The 18,898-nt window shown below is 36.8% G+C and overlaps 2 protein-coding genes across 4 annotated transcripts in view; both read right to left on the reverse strand.

Annotated features, from left to right (window-relative positions):
- LOC122451654 (kinesin-like protein KIF28P) overlaps nt 1–7,307 on the reverse strand; it is an 88,158-nt gene extending 80,851 nt beyond the window's left edge. The window contains exon 1 of the mRNA XM_043484545.1: nt 7,101–7,307. Within this exon, the coding sequence (XP_043340480.1) occupies nt 7,101–7,307 (207 nt within the window). The remainder of the gene's footprint in view (nt 1–7,100) is intronic.
- The window catches only part of AHCTF1 (AT-hook containing transcription factor 1), an 83,782-nt gene continuing 71,524 nt past the window's right edge, over nt 6,641–18,898 (reverse strand). For all 3 annotated transcript variants that reach the window (XM_043484544.1, XM_043484543.1, XM_043484542.1), the window contains exons 33-36: nt 15,991–17,824; nt 11,449–11,582; nt 10,299–10,381; nt 6,641–8,595 (exon numbers count right to left, since the gene is read on the reverse strand). In XM_043484544.1, coding sequence (XP_043340479.1) covers nt 8,406–8,595; nt 10,299–10,381; nt 11,449–11,582; nt 15,991–17,824 — 2,241 coding nt within the window. In that variant the 3' untranslated portion in view covers nt 6,641–8,405. The remainder of the gene's footprint in view (nt 8,596–10,298; nt 10,382–11,448; nt 11,583–15,990; nt 17,825–18,898) is intronic.

An 18,898-nucleotide genomic window follows, 5' to 3' on the forward strand; every position in this document is an offset into this window, starting at 1 on the left:
CCACCCACAAATCCAGAGCCCTGGTTTAGAGATCCTGCCTGGGCACTTAAACTCTTCCCAAAGGAACCGACTTCCTTTGCCCCCTTAGAGAAGTTCCACACGAAGAGCACTCTTAAGAACAGAGGTGGCTGTGATGAAGGGCAATTCAGATTCAAGATAACAGGTTAAAGTACAGGTTTCTCTGGTTTGGCTTCCCTGGTGGCTCAGATAGTTGAGAATCGGCCTGCAATGCAGGAGACCTGGGTTCAGTCCCTGGGTAGAAAGATCCCCTGGAGAAGGAAATGGCAACCCACTCCAGCATTCTTGCCTCGGGAAATTCCATGGACAGAGGAGCCTGGCGAGTTACATGGGGTCGCAAAGAGTCAGACACAACTGAGTGACTTTCACTTTTTTTGGTCTGGTTTGCTGGGGAGGAACCCACCTGGACTCAGAAAAAAAATCAATCACTCATCTCAGAAACTAATCCTTTAAAAGGAACCAGAATTTGATTGAAATAGTTCGTAGAGCAATTTATGCCCCTGGACATTGTTGAAACCAGAGCAACCAGTGGACTTCACAGTTTGGTGTGGTCAAGAGAGAAAGGGGGCCCTACAAAAACTGTTACCATCCCACAGTGACCAGGTAGGAGATAAGACCACTGAAATAATCCAGCCAATCACTAAATAAATGTTGGGGAAGTTCATACAAGTAGTCTTGTCCAAGCTTCAGAAACAGCAATAGGCCTTTGACTGATGAGAGACCCTGAAAGGAATTACATGCCAAACTGCTGACTGGCAGGAACGCTGCAAGTAGGCCTTGAGAACCAACAGTTAAGGGAATAAATAACGTAACGGGAATGAGTCACAAAACTTCCTGGGCCCTGGGAATCTGGCCAGTTCCCAGGGTTCAGTGAACATTCTGAGACTTCCAACTAGAAATATGAACATTTAACACAATAGCCAAAGCTGCATATTTGCATGTAAGCTGATGACTACCAGCCAGCCTGAGGCTTAGCTATAAAAGCAGGACTCCTTTGGATGGCACTCTCAAGTCTCACCCATGGAATGGATGCACTGCCTGAGACCTTCAAACCGGGGACTCCAGATTGCTGTTCCAGGGACTTCCCAGTGTTCTTTAACTCTGGATGTAGGTGTTCCCCCAATTTGGTGATGTATATGGATATGTATTTCCTGCTATACTGCTTGTGGATCTTCCAACTGGGGCTGTGGCTTGAATCTGGATGTAGTGTTTCCCCAATTTGGTGATGTATATATATTTATCTCTTGCTATATTGCTTGTCCTCATACTGTAACTTACTATAAGAAACTTCCTTAATTCTTGCCTACTTAAAGACAAAGTGGTTATTTTGCCAGTGAATCCTCTGAACCTCAAAGTCCTTCAGCAGAAGGCAAATCTTTCAGCAAAACAACAAATAATAAGCGAATAACAATAACAAGCTACAGAGGGGTGGGAAGACCAGCACTCAGATTTGCTACAATACATTATCTAAAAGGTCTAGTCTGTCCAATAAAAAACTGTGACTGCAAAGAAATAGGCAAGTAAGATCCATACACTGGAAGGGAAGCTGGCAACAGAAACTGAGTGACCTGATGCGGGAGTTACCAGAAAAGTAAAAACTATAAATATATTCACAGCACTGAAGGAAACCAGATTAAAGAAATAAAGTAAAGATTATAAAGGAATAATATAAACAACTGATTACATTAGATAATTTAGATGAAATGGACAAATTCCTAGACACCAAGTATGAAAAACTCAAGAAATAAACAATTTGAATAGACCCATAACAAATGAAGAGATTGTAGTAAAAACAAAGCTACTCATGAACAAATGGCTAGGCTGCTTGATTCTATCAAACATTTACAGAATTAATACCAATTCTTCATAAACTCTTCCAAAACATAGCAGAGGGAATACTCCCTAACTTATTTTTATGAAGCCAGTATTATTACCCTGATACTAAATACAAACAAAGATATCTCAAGAAAATAAAACTACAAACCACTATCTCTTGTAAGATACTGCAAGAATCCTCAACAAGTCATTACTAATGTGAATCCTGCAACATATAAACAGAATTATACACCATAACCAAATGAGATTTATCCTAGAGATGCAAGATTGGGTTTAACATCTGAAAATGTTTCTACTGTTTCAATTTTATGACCTCTGACATCCATGAATTCATAGAGATAGTGAACAACTTAACCTTTCCTGCATATCAACCAATCTGAAGTCCACATCCCAGGCACCTCCTTTATCTAATTCACACTCCAAGCCAGTGTTTCTCCCAACTCACATTACCCCAGAACCAGGAACCTAACAACTAGGCTGCACCTGACCAACTGAAGTCTAGATTTCATGGAAACTATACTATCCAATCCTAAAACTGCTCAAACTTGCCTACTGTGCCTTGCCCATTCCTTCCTGTGGAAACCACAATAAGGGTGTGGGCCAGGCATCCTTTTCTCCCTTTGATACTTCCCTGTATGGCTACATGAAATGCTCCTTTCTCTTGAAAATTATAAGGTAGTGATTGCTGAATTTGTCACTTTATATCTGATTAAAACAAATCTTGGGTACACTTTAAAATAATGATCAATGTAATACGTATCAATAGAATAAAAAAACCACATACCATCTCAACATGTAGAAAATGCATATGACAAAATTCAACACCCTTTCATGATAAACACACTCAAAACACATCAGCAACAGAATGGGACTTCCTCAATCTCATAAGGGGCATCTATGAAAAACTCATGACTACTATCATACTGAATAGTCAAGGCTGACTATTACTCTCTAAGAACAGGAAGAAGACAAGGATTTCTACTCTTAATGTTTCTATTCAACATTGCATGGGAGGGTCTAGCCAGGGAAATTAAGCAAGAAAAGGAAACAAAAGCATCCAGATAGAAAAGGAAGAAGTAAAATGATGGCTATTTGCAGATGATATGATCTTAGAAAATCCTGAGGAATCCACTAGAAACTATTACAACTAGTAATTGAGTTCAGTAAGGTTGCAGGATGTAAAATCAATATACAATAATAGACTGTTTTTATACACTTTAAACAATCTGAAAATGAAATTAAGAAAATTTCATTTCTATTACTACCACAAAGAATAAAATACTTAAGAATAAGGTTAACAAAAGAAGTACCAAACATACCCTGAACACCTCAAAACATTGTTGGAAGAAACTAAAGATTTAAAATTTAGAAAAACACCCCATTCATAGATCAAAGGAATTGGCATTATTGCAGGCAGATTCTTCACCATCTGAGCCACCAGGGAAGCCTATTATTAGGAGAAAAATCCCCAAACGGATGTACATTCAATCCAACTCTATCAAAAGCCCACTTTCTTTGTAGAAATTAACAGGCTGATTGTAAAATTCATATGGACCTGACAGGCATCCAGAATAGCCAAAATCTTCAGTCTTAAAAAAGAAAAAAGTAGGATTAACACCAATCTCACAATTTAGTACAACCAACAGTGATCAAGAGAGTGTGGCACTGGCATAATAACAGACATACAGATTAATGTAATAAAGTGAACAGTCCAGATACAAATCCAAACGTCTATGATCAACTGATTTTCAAGGCTGCCAAAATGAAGAATGGCCTTTACAAGGAATGGCACTGGGAAAACTCAATGGTCACACACAGAATGAACTTGGATCATTACTTCACATTACTTCATATGATATATAAAAAGCAACTCAAAATGGACCAAAGACCTAAATGTAAGAGCTAAAACTAAAATAGAAAATATAAATCTTCATGACATTGGAGTGGGCAAAGACAGATAAAACACCAAAAGCACAATTTTTAAAAATGGACTTCATCAAAATTAAAAATGTTTGTGCTTCAAAGGATGAAAAGATAACCCTTTGAATGGGAGAAAATTTTCAAGTTGTATATCTAATAAGAAATTATAACTAGAAAATGTAAAGAACAGCTCAATATAAAAAGATAAAATAGTCCAATTTAAAATTGAACAAAGGATCAGAATGGACATTTCCCCAAGGAAGATACACTAATGGGCAATAGTACATGAAAAGATCCATGGCATCATTAGTTATTAGGAAAATGCAAATCAAAAAACCATGATATACCACTTCACACCAACTAGAATGGCTATAATGAAATTAAGATGAGTGTTGGCCTGGATTGGAGAAACTGGAACCCTCACCCACTGCTAGTAGGAATATAAAATTTTCCAAGTAGGTGCAGCTGCTTGGAAAAGTCTTGACAATTTCTTGAAAGATAACACAGAGTTACTAGATGACTCAGCAATTCCATGCCTAGGTATATAACCAAAAGAAATGAAAACTTGGGTCCACACAAAAATCTGTAAACAAATATTTATAGCAGCATGATTCATAAAAGCTAACAGCGAACAGGTGGAAACCACCCACATTCACTGAGGAATGGATGAACACAATGTGGTATATGCATACAATGGAATATTATCCAGCCATAAAGAAATGAACTTTTGATACAACATAGATGACACAACATAAAAATATCATGTCTTATCACATGATACGACATAGATAAACCTTGAAAACATTATGCTGAAAGAAGCCAGCCACAAAAGACTATATAATTCTATTGATATGAATTGTACACAACAGGGAAATATGCAGAAACAGAGATTAGTTTAATGGTTGTTTAGGACTAGGGCAATGAGGTGATTCAAAACGTTATAAATCTGATCATGGTGATGGTTGCATCTGTGAATACATTAAAAGTCACTGAATTATACACCATAAGTGAGCTAAATGTGTCCTATGTAATTTATCTCAATAAAACCATTAAAAAAGTGGCTGAGATGGTAAAGAATCTGCCTGTGATGTGGGAGACCAAGGCTCAATCCCTGGGTTGGAAAGATACCCTGGAGAAGGGAATAGTAACCCACTCCTGTATTCTTACCTGGAGAATCCCATGGACAGAGGAGTCTATAGTCTATGGGGTTGCAAGGAGTCAGATACTGAGTGACCAACACAATGGTGAAAAAAACTATAGCAGCTAATATTGAAAGTACTTACTTGTCAAACATCGTGCTTAGTAATTTACAGATTACTTCAACTAAGTGTTTCTAACGGCAATCCTGTGAGGTACCAACATCTCTATTTTAGACTAGGAAATCAAGGCTCAGAGCTTAAAACCTTGCTCAAAGCCACACAGGAGGTAAGGGATAAAGTCAGGTTTTGAACTCAAGTTCATCTGACCTCAAAGGCTCCTGAGAGTCGGGACTTCCTTGGTAGTCTAGTGGTTAAGAATCCACCCTGGGGGACATGGGTTTCATCCTTGACCAATCCTGGAAGATCTCATGTTCTGCCAGCAACTAGGCTTGTGTGCTAAAACTACTGAGGCAGTGTTCTAAAGCCTGCAAGTTGCAACTTCTGAAGCCCACAGTTCCAGAGCCATGCTCCGCAACAAGAAGCCACTGCAATGAGAAGTCCACACGCCGCACCTAGAGTAGCGCCAGCTTGCTGCAACTAGAGAAAGCCCACATTTCAACAAAAAGCACAGAAATGAAGAACCCATGCACCGCAACAAAGACCCAGCATGCCCCCGGACCCCCAAGGCTCCTGACAGCCATTGTCTTACAACAAAGGAAGTCTCATCAAGTTGGATCTCTGATTCCACAGTGAAAGCAAGACTGGATATGAAGTTAGAAAACGAGGCAGGGTCTAGGTCACCAAGGCAGTTTAACAGTTGTCCGGATGTGATCCGTAACTACCCCCAAAACATTTTCTGAATTCATTTTCTTTCCTCCTACTATTCCAGCCTAAGATAATCAACTTTGGTGGTAGATATGAATCAAAGAGGACCTAATTATATAATTGTTTTACTGCCCATTTCTATTTCATAATTAAGTGTCCTTCAATGTGGTCATTTAATTTACTGATCACAAGTTAACTCTGACATGTTTTGAATCTGTTCCCTGAGAAACTAGGTCACTTTAGAAGCCTTAACTAGTGGCTACACTTAAGTGAGACATAACCACACTCATGTCTAGTTATAAAGTTATCTAATCACGTCTGCCTGATTCCTAAAGTATTTTCCGCAATACAGAGGAATGTTAAGGGATAGGACAGAATTGATATCAACTGAATATGTGCAAAGCAATATTTTGTATTAATGGACGAGAGTAAAAGCAGCAAACTATACAAGTGGGAAAGTAGATGTAATATGAGGTCATCACTACACTGTATCCCATTCAGAATTATTATCAAATAAGGCTTTGCACGTTGTTTCAGCATACTCTTACTTATCTCCTTTATGGTCATCTCAAATTCTTCTAGCTCTAGGAAGTCTTCAAGTTCTGTGCAGGCAGAATGAACTGTACCCAGTCTTTCTCTGGGGGCCAAGATGATTCACATCACCATGGTACATATGGCTATAAATCAATAACATACATAAGACTATACGCTGCTGGAGAACAAGGACTTTCCTTTGTATCCTCAGTTTCTAGTTCATGTTTGATCCACAACAAATAAGCAAAAGTCCGCTGAATGGATCAACTGTTCACAATTATCTTGAAATTCAACTACTCCATTGATAATCAAAGACAGGCAATTGCTAAAGGTCCCAGAATAAGTATAACTCATATTTTATCCTAAAATGTTGTAGCAACAGTTTAATGACTGATATTTTTGTAAAAAGTTATACAAATACAATTATACATAAAAGCATATAAAATACATAGAGTTCATTCAGAACTGCAAATTTGTTTGCTTATGATCTGTTGTTTTTTTTGGGGGAGGGGGAGAAGTACATTATTAAAAATACATAGCACATGTCTATATTCACCAAACTGCATTGGTTTAAAAAATTATTGACAAAACATTTTTCTTGTCAATTTTTTTTATTGTGCTACTTGTGCAAAGGAATGAAATTGTTTTCTGAATTATGTTTAATTTAGATCTTTAAATTACTCATTTAACAAGTTCATTTAAATAAATTTAATATTCGGTAAAGGACAAGCAGCTTCAATACAAGTCTGATAATTATTATTTAAAAAATTAATAAAATGAAAGTCATAGTCAAACTTTCAACAAGGCAACGTCACATTTGTCACTAACCTGACTAAAAGGCCGCACTCGTACTGCTACTCTCACGCTGTCAATACTTGGCATAGGCGTTTTCATCATTTTCCCATTATTCGTATTGTTATTTGGTAGAAAAATAATGTAGAAGGTACACCGCTTATGCTTCACACTGAAACACTGAAAGCTTAGCCAACAAAAGCAGTCTGTTTCTAGACAATCAATTATTAATGGTCCACTCATTACACACTATCAATTACCTGTTATAATTTTACAATACTTATTTATTGATGAATTTTATAGCCCACATCAAGTATCACCACTTAATTGCACACAGTCACATTGCCGAAAACAGAGTGGTTTTTCTTTTCCTTTTTCCACATCTACTCACACTCTTTACCCATCCTCAATACTCTGTGCCTGAGGTCTTATGAGAATTTGTCATTTTAAAACCTGAATGTTAAGGGATTTCTGTGATTCAGTAGCAAGCTCCTTCACAGCAAGAATGTTTATAAAATTTGTTCAAACTTTTCATTCTATTAATATTAGGCACATACAAAGTGCACTGAATAGCCACGAAACAGCTTTCTTTTTAAACATTTCCTTTCTTACTACTCAAACCCCTTTAAGAAGTTGCTAGTGAGCAGTGAACCGGTCAGTCTAACCTGGATAATTAGTCTCTGAATAATTAAGAGACTTTAAAGGTAATAGCCTTTAAGCTTGCTGAACAAGAAATGCCAACATTATATTTAATCAATGCATTACTTGGAAAATTACTAATTTGAGGTAGAATACACAAAATATGTTAAACTACAAAAAAGTGGCAAAATTACATGCCCATAATTCAATTTCAACATAGTAACAGCCTCCCTCAATTTAAGATTAGAAGTCTTAATCACAGAAGCAAAGTGCATAAATTATAAAATAGCAACTTAAAAAAAAAAAAAACAGTTCAGTCATCTTCAAACTGGTCTAATACTTTTAACTATAGACAAAGAAAATGGAACCAATATCTACTAGCATATAAAATCACTATTAAAACAGAAATCCCCTCTCAAAAATCTAACAGACACAGACTACTGTAAAGTATACTTTATTTAACATTCCAATAAGCCATATTTACATATTATATAAATGTATGAAGTCTTAATATAAAATAGAAAAAACTGCCTGGACTAAAAGAATCACACTCCATATGGAGTTACTTTACTTATTGAAGACACTGTTTACAAAAATTTACAATAATTTATATAAATTATTTTCTTCCAAATTAATGATTTTAATAATCCACACAATTCTGATGACTTTACAAATAGGTGTACATTAAAAAACTTGAAAAAATTACAGCATTTTTCTGCGTAGAACTTGCTTCGGAAAAGAAGACAACTTCTTCCTGCTCCTTCCAACAGTTTTTCCTGTTACTTCTGCAGTCTTTCTTGGTTTGCTCTTGACTCCATCAACTGGGCTTGCCAAGGGAGAAATCAGTTTAATTTCTACTGGAGGAGGTGACCAACTTTCTCTTTCTGTGTTTCTGAAATAAAGATATAACTCAAGTAAGAATAAACATGTTATAGTATAAAATGTAGTCCACTTTCCAATATATGAGGAAATCTTAGATACTACCTTTTTCTAGTGCTTTCATTTTATAAAGGAGAAGTAAAATAAAACTTTAGTCAAATAAACTAATTTGAAGCAGAGTTAAAAATTCACATGATAGAAATTATCCTTTATGTTTGGGATCCTCAAAACAATTACCGTTTGAATTTTCATTTAAATATTTCATATGTATTAATAAATACTACTGCTTTACAAGGAAGGGCCAAATATCAGTAGTCGGTCCATAGGAGAGCCCAGGAGGCTCATAAAATATATGAGAAATGGGAATTCTCAAATACCAGCAATTAGAAACTATGTATGTATTTCATAATATGAAGTAGTTTTCTACATATACACAAAGACAATTTATATGTAGTGTATTAATTATAGTCAAAAGCTCTCATTAAATCAGTTTTTAAAGTAAGATAAAATGAATTACTTTGTACTTTTACGAAATTCAACCGTACCTAAGCAAAATATATCTGAAATGGGAGTAATTTTGCCATGGATGAAGTTTTAATTGCTAATAGTGACATAATCACAGGACTTTTATGTTTTCAATGACTTTTACTGATAGTTTTATCCCTCTTCACTAAAGAAAAGGTGAAACATTGCACTCCCCACCCCCCCACGCCCCCCCCCCGCCAAATTCATTGTGAAAAAACAAAGCTTTGTTGAATTCAACTACCCCCCCCACCTACTGTGCTTAGTCGCGCAGTCGTGTCAGACTCTTTGTAACCCCACAGACTGTAGCCCCCCAGGCTCCTCTGTCCATGGGATTCTCCAGGCAAGAATCCTGGAGTGGGCTGCATGCCCTCCTCCAGGGATTCTTCCCAACCCAGGAATCAAACCCAGGTCTCCTGCATTGCAGGCAGATTTTTTACCGTCTGAGTCACCAGGGAAGCCCTTCACTCATCCTTTTTAAAGAAGGGCTTTTCATGCTATGTTAAAAAGCATATTAAAAAGCAGAGACATTACTTTACTGACAAAGGTCTGTCTAGTCAAAGCTATGGTTTTTCCAGTAGTCTTGTATGGATGTGAGAGTTGGACTATAAAGAAAGCTGAGCACTAAAGAATTGATGCTTTTGAACTGTGGTGTTGGAGAAGACTCTTCAGAGTCCCTTGGACTGCAAGGAGATCCAACCAGTCCATCCTAAAGGAAATCAGTCCTGAAGATTCACTGGAAGGACTGATGCTGAAACTGAAGCTCCAATACTTTGGCCACCTGATGCAAAGAAATGATTCTTTTGAAAAGACCCTGATGTTGGGAAAGATTGAAGGCGGGAGAAAGGGACGACAGAGGATGAGATGGTTGGATGGCCTCACCAACTCAATGGATATGAGTTTGGGTAAACTCCGGGAGTTGATGATGGACAGGGAGGCCTGGCGTGCTGCAGTCCATGGGGTGGCAAATGGTCAGACACGACTGAGCGACTGAACTGACTGACTGACTTTCATGCTATGTAAGAAAGTCACCTTCTGCAGTGAAATCTAACAATTACACAAAGCTAGTGCATATAAACACCCCAAAGAATGACCTTTTTCTGATGAGCTTCATTTCTCTCTTTTGAGTCTTCACCAATATAATTTTAAGAAACAAAACTGAAAATAAAAATTACAGCCTGGAAAAAGTCTTACCTGCTTGCTTGTTTTGTTTTTGCAGTCCTGATTCTTTTCACTTGTTGCTTTCCCTCAGTTTCAGTTGATTGGCCATCATCTTCCTATGGGTTAAAATTTTTGAAGGATCAATATTAGCTAATTAAATATTCAAAATTTAAACTGAAAAAGTTCTATCCTGAGTCAAGGACTATAGCCAGACAGTGCTAACTGAATTTAACCGCAATAAATAATCAAATGGACTCTTTGTGTATTTTTTTGGTGGAAACCTTGGTCATCTAGGACAGCTCATTATCCTGCATCCCCACACATTCAATTCATCTCCAAATCTTATCAATCTTATTCTGGAATGTTTCCATTGTCCACTGCTGTGTTCCACTGCCTCTGTCCAAATCAAGGCTCTCATTGCTGCATAAGGATTAGATCACCATCAAATATTTTTTCCTCCCTAGAGTTCACTTTTCACTGAAATTACTTAAAACACGCACATGGTTGTTCGCCAGCTTGTAAACAGCCCCACCCCCACCCTCGTGCACTGCCAGGCCGCTGTGCTTCTGCATCCGCTGTCCTCTCTTCCAGCAGTGCCTGTCTCCTTCACCTTCTGTCTGCAGCGTTATCTGAGTATAAATGATTCTTATCGTGCTGTGGAATAATTATTTGTATTTTTGCCTCTTCATTTAAACTGAACTCCTGAAAAACAAGGAATCTGCCTGAATTATTTTTGTGTCTTTGTCACTGCATAGTAATGGCTCAGAGCAGATAATTCAAGAAATGCTCATGAGTTAAGATTGGTAAATATAAAGGTCTCAAGCTTATACTTAATCCATAAACTATTTTTAATTTAGTTACATAAAACTAGTCAACTCTGACACACTCTAAGTGTGGTCTGTGGATGACACTCCAGGGGGTCTGGGACCTGCATTTTAAATAAATACATTCAAATAATTCTTATGGGACACTACAGTCTTAAAACCTTTCCCCTAATAGGCAATTTCAACTGCAGCTGCCAATACACCAAGAGTAACATACCAATCTATCTTAAAGCTAGGATCCCCAAAAGATAATTTTGGTCTTAGAGTATAAACACCTGCTGTTTTTAAAGAAGTTTACCTAGGAAGCACTGCTTAAAAAATAAAAAGCATGCATACAAATAAAACCATGCATTTCTTACCAGTCCATCTGTACGTTTGGGTGTATTCAATGGGTTTTTCCGCCTGGTCCTTAAAGCAGGAGGTGAGGAGACAAATTGAGAAGGTAAGTCTGAAACTAATTCTTGCAGCTGTGCAGGAGCCTCTATTTTTTTAGCTAAAGGTAGAAACAAAGAACAAAACACCATATATATATATATATTCATTATATATATATACACACACACACATATAAATTCAACTTGCAAAAAAAGTTAACACCTGTGAAGTGCGATTAAGGGAAATAAAGCAAGGCACAACAAAAGAGGTGAGGTACAGCATATTTGAAGGTCTAAAATAAGGTGAAATGAAAGTTTGTGGCAAATTTACTATCGGTGCCATTTTTCCAACAGCATTTGCTAACTTCATGTCTGTCTGGCACATTGTGGTAATTCTGGCAATATTTCAAACTTTTCCACTATTAACTGTATTTGCTATGGTAATCAGTGATCTCTGACTGTTGCAAAAAGATTAGACTCACTTAAAACTCAGATGATGATCAGCATTATTTTTCCAATGAGTTATTTTTAATACTACCATACACTTAAAAGACTGTAGTATTGTGTAAACATGATTTTTATATGCACTGGGAAACCAAAAAAATGTGCGTGATCTGCTTTACTGTGATATTTGCTTTATTATGATAGTAAGGAAACTAATCTGCAAATATTTCCATGGTATAACCTGTCGGTGTAACCTGAACTACTTTGTTCCTTAATTCCTACTTCTCTAGCTGCAAGATTTTTATTTTAAAAAGCGATTTTGTTTACAAAGTAGACACTCAAACTCTCTTTCCTTTCAGCTCATTCTGAGCCAGTTGTTCCAGGCAAGAGGAACAGAAAAGTCCACAGCATAAAAGGAAGAAAGCAAGCAGAAAAGTAATAATATAGAGAAACAGATTGTACAGTTTACGAATTAGTTGAAAATATGTAATTAAAAATATTTATCACATTCTTGTCTCCGTATTAATGGTGATTAGCAATGCAATCATTGTGGTAGGGTACAGCTGAACCAGTTTGCAAGTTAAATCCTAGCTTCTGGATTTACAAGCTGTGGTATCAAAAGCAAGTCACCTAAACCTCTCTGTGCCTCAGTTTCTATAATATTCATAATAGTGCTTTAACATTACTGTGAAGATTAAAGATTAGAATAATGTTAGTATATGGGAAGTGTTTTATAGATGCTTGCATGTTATATTATTATTTAAAGAATATAAATAATGTAATTTACCAATCTCTGAAAGAAAATTTCCAAATTATAGAGTTCAATATTATTTCATCTACTGGGACAATCAAGAGTTCTTTAAAATGCCAAATTCTGCTCTTAAAGCATGTGATTCTTAATACAAGAAAAAGGAGGAGTGAGGTCAGAAATAAAAGTCCTCTCTGCTCCCAGCTGACAAGTGGCATAAATGGCACTGGTAGTAATTCTTCTCTTGTGTGGGTGAAAAAACAGACAGACAAACCTATACTCTTTCTATAAAAGTGATACATTCTATTTTTCTCCTTCCAGGCTACCTGGAGCAATAGCTTCTTTGGCTTTTCAAAGACAAACTCATATTCCTCACCGAGTTTCCCTCTGCACCCAAAGGAACAAAAATGTCTTATCACATGCAAAAATGTTTAGCTTCATATTCCTTCCATATGCTTCTATCAGCCAGACATGAGTTGATTACATTCCTTTGTATGTCAATTTCTTGCCCACTTCTGTAAGCTTCCTGGGATAAAGTTCTGATGCCCAGACTTAAGGCCTAGGAAGTTCAAAAGTCCTATAGATTCAGTCCTGTAGTAATGTACTGGTAAACAGCTTTCTGGGAAGGAAAACAACAACAAAAACACAGCTCTGACTTACAGCATTTGCCTATTTCAGTGCTATAAATGTTCCGTGGTTGACTCAAAAAAAATCCCTGAGTATTTAGCAATTGGCTCTCATCAGCCAGTGGGAATAGGCTCCAAGACACCACTACTTACTCATTACTGGGTGTCATGGGTGCTCAGTTTCACTGAACTTCAATTTCTTCACTGCGGAAAAAAAGGATAATGTACCTATACCACACTTGGTTAAACTGAGAATCAAATGAACTGATAAATGTATACCCTAGTATAGACTCAGGCATATAAGCAAACCCTTCTTAAATATCTGCTGCTGAGTAATGGAATTACAGAAAATCTATTGAAATGTCCAACTTTACATTCTTTTTAGCTAGTGATTCTAAGATATGTGTTTGACATGTTTCAATTAAAAAGAAGATGGCCTCCAGCTTTCTAATCATGTATTTCTGTATCCACTCTTCTCTGTACCTCCTATCCCTCCCTAAAAAAGTTAGCAGGCACAAGGGACAAGAAGGAATTGTAAGAGTGTAGAACCTATGATCTAAGCGCAAAGTAAGAAAGCAAACTAATCTTGGCAGCAGTTGCTTTGTTAAAGTAGTGAATACACACAAGAACCCTACAGAGTTGGCATTATTACCTTCACTATAAAGGTGAGAAAACAAGACTCAGAAAGCTAGTTAAGTGGCAGAAATGAGGGATCTAAGTCCCAAACTTCTTTTTAACTCATACTAGAAGATTTTAATACTAGAAAATCTGAAAATGATTCAAACACCTACCAGGAGAATGTCTGAGCAATCTGTGGCACGTGAGTGAGCTGAAATGCTACACATGTGAACTTTTACACATTATCAATTGTGAAACACAAAACACGAAACCATGAACACGCAGGGTTTTGAGGATATTTTCCAGAATCTGAAAAATGCTCACGAAATAAGTAGCAGACGGGAGGAGTAATATGTATACATGCACACAAACTATTACACATTGGGTTTTATAAAAAAACAAACTATATATTCAGCTAGAAGGATATACAAACAAGCAGATGTAAACAGTGGTTACTGGTCCTTTAGATGGCTAAATTAAATATTTTTAATTTCTAATTTTCTGTGGCAGGCATGTATTATTTTTATTACAGAAAAAAGTTACGGTTAATATGTATATGGATGAAGAACATAAAGATAACAAAGATCAGAATTATTGAGGTGTTTGGCTATGATAGTCATGAGAAAAGTATGAAAGAACTGTTAATGACATTCTTCTACCATTCATTGCCCTTTTTCATGTTAACTTTTATCTAAAATAGTAGCTTAGTAAAGTTAGCTAAAATCTCACATATTTGGTCATTTTGTTTTCCTCCATGGAAAGACAGGCATAACCACACTTTCCTAACAGCATGAATAAACCAAAATAAAAATCAAAATGTACTCAGAAATGTGGGATGGGGTACGAAAAAGGAATTCCTAATAACTACAGATTCATTTTTAGAACAAGTGATCAAATCTATGGCAAAGCATCCTTTCCTAGGCTCTTATGTAAATATAACAACTTGCACGAATACAATATATTTAAAGAGGTTTCTGCACAGAGAATGCTGAAGACAGAAAATTTTAATTTGTGGATTTTTAAATGACTCATCTTTTGGCCTTCCTCAAGTCAGGAGGCAACTATACAGGATGTTCACCAATGCATTAAAAAATACATGCAAGAGTTTAGTACAACAGTCACCCACTTTACTTACAAGTCCCTAATCTGCTTTATCAGCACCTTTTAAGATCTTTTTTCTTAACCGTCTCCCTCACTGAATTCTGCCCAACAAGAAATCTTAAAAGCACGAATATACTGTACATCTGTTTCTGTACTTTATGTAGATCTCCACTTTATACATGGGCTTCCCTGGTGGCTCAGACAGGAGACCTGGGTTCAGTCCCTGGGTTGGGAAGATCCCCTGAAGGAGGGCATGGCAACCCACTCTAGTATTCTTGCCTGGAGAATTCCATGTACAGAGGAGCTTGGTGGGCTAGAGTCCATGGGATAGCAAAGCCTAGGACATGCCTGAGTGACTATACATAAAGACTACACTATACATAAAGAGTAAGAGACTTCACTCCTGTTGAGATGACATGAACTATACCTATCAAACAATACAATTAAAAGTTCACATCATCAGTGAGGGAGGTTGGGCATGTAGCCTTGCCAGTTCATGGACAACAAGAAACAAGGATTTAAATAATTTCTGTATCATAATCAAGATAATTCTACTGCTGCTTCCCTTCAAAACAATTTGAAGTTGTGGACTTCAAATCATCTGGAATATGAGACAAAAATGAAGGTTCTATCTGGGGGAAAAACCAAAAGCAAGTCACTTATAAGGACAGAATGAAGAGAAATGATCCTATTCTAAAAAAAAATTAAACCTATGTCAAAGTTAATTATAAGATTTAAAAAGTTACAGTGAAGCAGAAAATTCTTGAATCTAAAAATAAACTTTAAAATTAAAACATTAATATTTTACTATTAAAAGATCAAAAAAGTCTGTTTCGGAAGGGAGAGGAATTCCCTGTAACCAAAAATCAACCTTAGGAGATATGATCCAATAGTGCCTTAACAAAATCTAATCATGTTTGAACTGATTTAAGTTTAAGCTGAAGACTTTAAATGAGATGGAAATTATTCTTCAAACAGAAATAATAGTACCTTTCTCTTTCCTTGGAATCTTTGACACAGGAGGAGAAAATAAAAGAGACTCATTTTTTGGTTCAGAAAGGTCCGGCAACAAGATGGCCTTGCTAGATCTAGTCCGTGTGCTACGGGAAGACTGAGTCAAAGCAACCGTAGCAAGCAATTTTTCTTCTTGGTCATCTGGCTCTTTGTGTGCCGTTTCTTCATCTATGTACTTCTCTGGTATTGAACGTAATGGACGTTTTTGGCTTTGGTTTTCAGTCCTTTTTGTAAGTTTCTTCTTAGAGCTCATCACTGCAGCAAGTTCCTCATTTGGCATGAAAACTGACTCTTCTAAAGTTGGTTTTCCGACATCAGTATTTTCACTTTTAGCTGGGGTATTTCTTGTGGATCTCCTTTGGATGCTGAGACCTTCTCTCTTCTTGAGACTTTTTGCTTCCGTAAAAGCCTTAGATTGTACATCTTCAGATGGATTGATTTTTCTTGGTCTACCACGTTTCCTAGGTGTAGCAGGCGTACCAAAATCTGCTTGAATAGTCAACTGGGAGGAATCAAGCTTGGAATCTTCTATAACATCCAATGCACTAACTTCTTTCTTTTTAACCCTTTTATTACGTTGAATAGGCAGTTGTTGTTCAGCGGACTCCCCCTCTTGTTTATATCCTACACCTTCAGAAGCTTCCAAATTAGTACTTCTCAATTTTCTGGTACTTCTGCTAGGACCTGCTACTTTGCTGACTTTCAGATCATTTATAACTTCAACACTTTCCTGATTTTCTACAGATTTAGTTCTTCTAGGAGTCCTTTTTGTAGCAGACAAAAGCTTAACTTCTTTTCTAAAAGAACTTTCTTCAGTTGCTGCTTCCAACAGCTGAGATGATTTTAACCCTCTTAATTCCCTACCTGGAGTAACTTGTAATTCTTGTTCCACAGAATTAGCATTTTCTAATATGTCCTGATTAACGTCTTTTTTTCTCCTTCCTCTCCTAGGAGTAACAGAATTTTGAGGTATTTGCTGGTTATGAGATACTCCCTTGTCATCAGAACAGGCACTTTCCAAAGCCCCTGCAATTTCTTTTGTTTTCCTAGTTTTCTTTGTAACTGAAAGCCCCAGCATCTCAGGAGTAGCAACAGCTGCTGGCTCTTCCTGTTGTGCTGATTTGACATTCAGGTTTTGGACACGTACTCTCTTGCGAGTTCGGGAGGAAATCATGTCATTAACCTCACTGACATTTATAGTCACTGCACTTGTTTCCTGAACAGTCTTAGTTGTAGAGTTGGCCAACTTGGTGGAACACATTACCTTTTGGCTTATTAAAGGTATGTTTTCTTGAATGGACTGTTCCACGGTATCTGAAGTAACTTCTTTACTTCTTGTGTCTTTAATTACATCTAATAAATTTTCTGCAATTGCTACTTTAATTGGTTCAGGCACATATGGTAATGTCTCTACCCTCTGGGACTCCTGATCACTAGTTACGACAGATGGCAAATTTGCAACATGTCTGTGATTCTCACTTTCCTCACTGCATACATGTTTTTCCTCAGCGGCTGCATTAGCTGCTTTAGCTAACACATCAGATGCTGCACAATCATCTGTCTCTACTTCTCCTTCTTCACCTTCCAAAATCAAGGTAAAGTTGCTCTGTGCCACAAAATGTTCTCCATCTACCTCAGCAACGTCACACTCAGCAGAGTCTTTATTATCAGGTAAGTCACAAAACTGTTGCTCAATGGTATCAAAATTGTATTGAAGCTTAAGAGTTCCTGAGGGATACAACTCATTAAATGAAAGATTCCTAGCCTCTTGTCCTGAATCTTGACCTTCAAGCTTTTCATGTTCAATTACCTAAAATAAATTAAAGATAAGAGACTGTTAATGTATGTATTTTAACCTAAAGCATACATTTTTTTAAAGACCATCTCACCCTTGGTGTATGAATTGTTAAACATAAACTACATCGATATGGCATATACTTATGGGTTTACTTTATTAAAATAGCCATTTAAGCAATCAGACTTTCTCACTCAGTCATAATAACTAGATAGAAAAAGATCGAAATTCTGAATGGAATTAAAGTAGAAGTCTACATTTCCCTGGCTAAAAAAGACAGTCTTAACAAAAATGTTAAAAATTATAATGATGCTAACAGTTGCAATAATTAAGGACTTATTCTATTCTCACCCAAGGAAAAAAAAATGAACCGGAGAAAAAGAAACAACCCCCAAACTATGTTCTAATGATAATCCCCAAATTACCTAACTAACCACACTTTTCCTAAACAGCATGATCCCCATAAGGTTGAAGAAGAGTTCACCTACATAAGCTCCCTTGGGCTAGACTCAATCCTCTTCCCTTTGCTGGGGCTGCATAAACCATGAAATTCCTAAGGCTTTCAAGTTCAGTACCTCTCTTGCAAGGGTTTGGTGGAAGAAGGAATGGTCCTTGCATTTACCTTTTGGTAAGGGAAGGGGAGAAAAAGGAGGAGGCAGAAAGTAACAGAGAGATCTCCTGACCAAGAAGGTAGAACATTACCACCCACCTAAACAATGACATTTTCCCACTCCCCACACATTCACTGAAAGACTGGAAATACCCAGAAATGAGGATTCCCATTTACACTATGCCCACAAATTTTATTAGCTTCCTGGCTGAAGGAAAAGGGACTTTATCCATCTAATTCACAGTGAGAATACTCATGAAATTGAATATGGACAACCAAGACATTTTTATGAGTTAAACTTCCCAACTACTATACAATCATAAATAATTAGAAGAGATTATTTTTCTTCACCTTAAAGTCACTTATCATGAAAAACTTACTTGTTGATAATAAAATAGATTTGGTGGGATTTTTAGGAAATGTAAGTCATTTTAAATAGCAAAAAAATCCCACCTTTCTGGCGTATATAAGAAGTTAAA

Source organism: Cervus canadensis, chromosome 13 (assembly GCF_019320065.1).
Source record: "Cervus canadensis isolate Bull #8, Minnesota chromosome 13, ASM1932006v1, whole genome shotgun sequence".
NCBI lineage: Eukaryota > Metazoa > Chordata > Mammalia > Artiodactyla > Cervidae > Cervus > Cervus canadensis.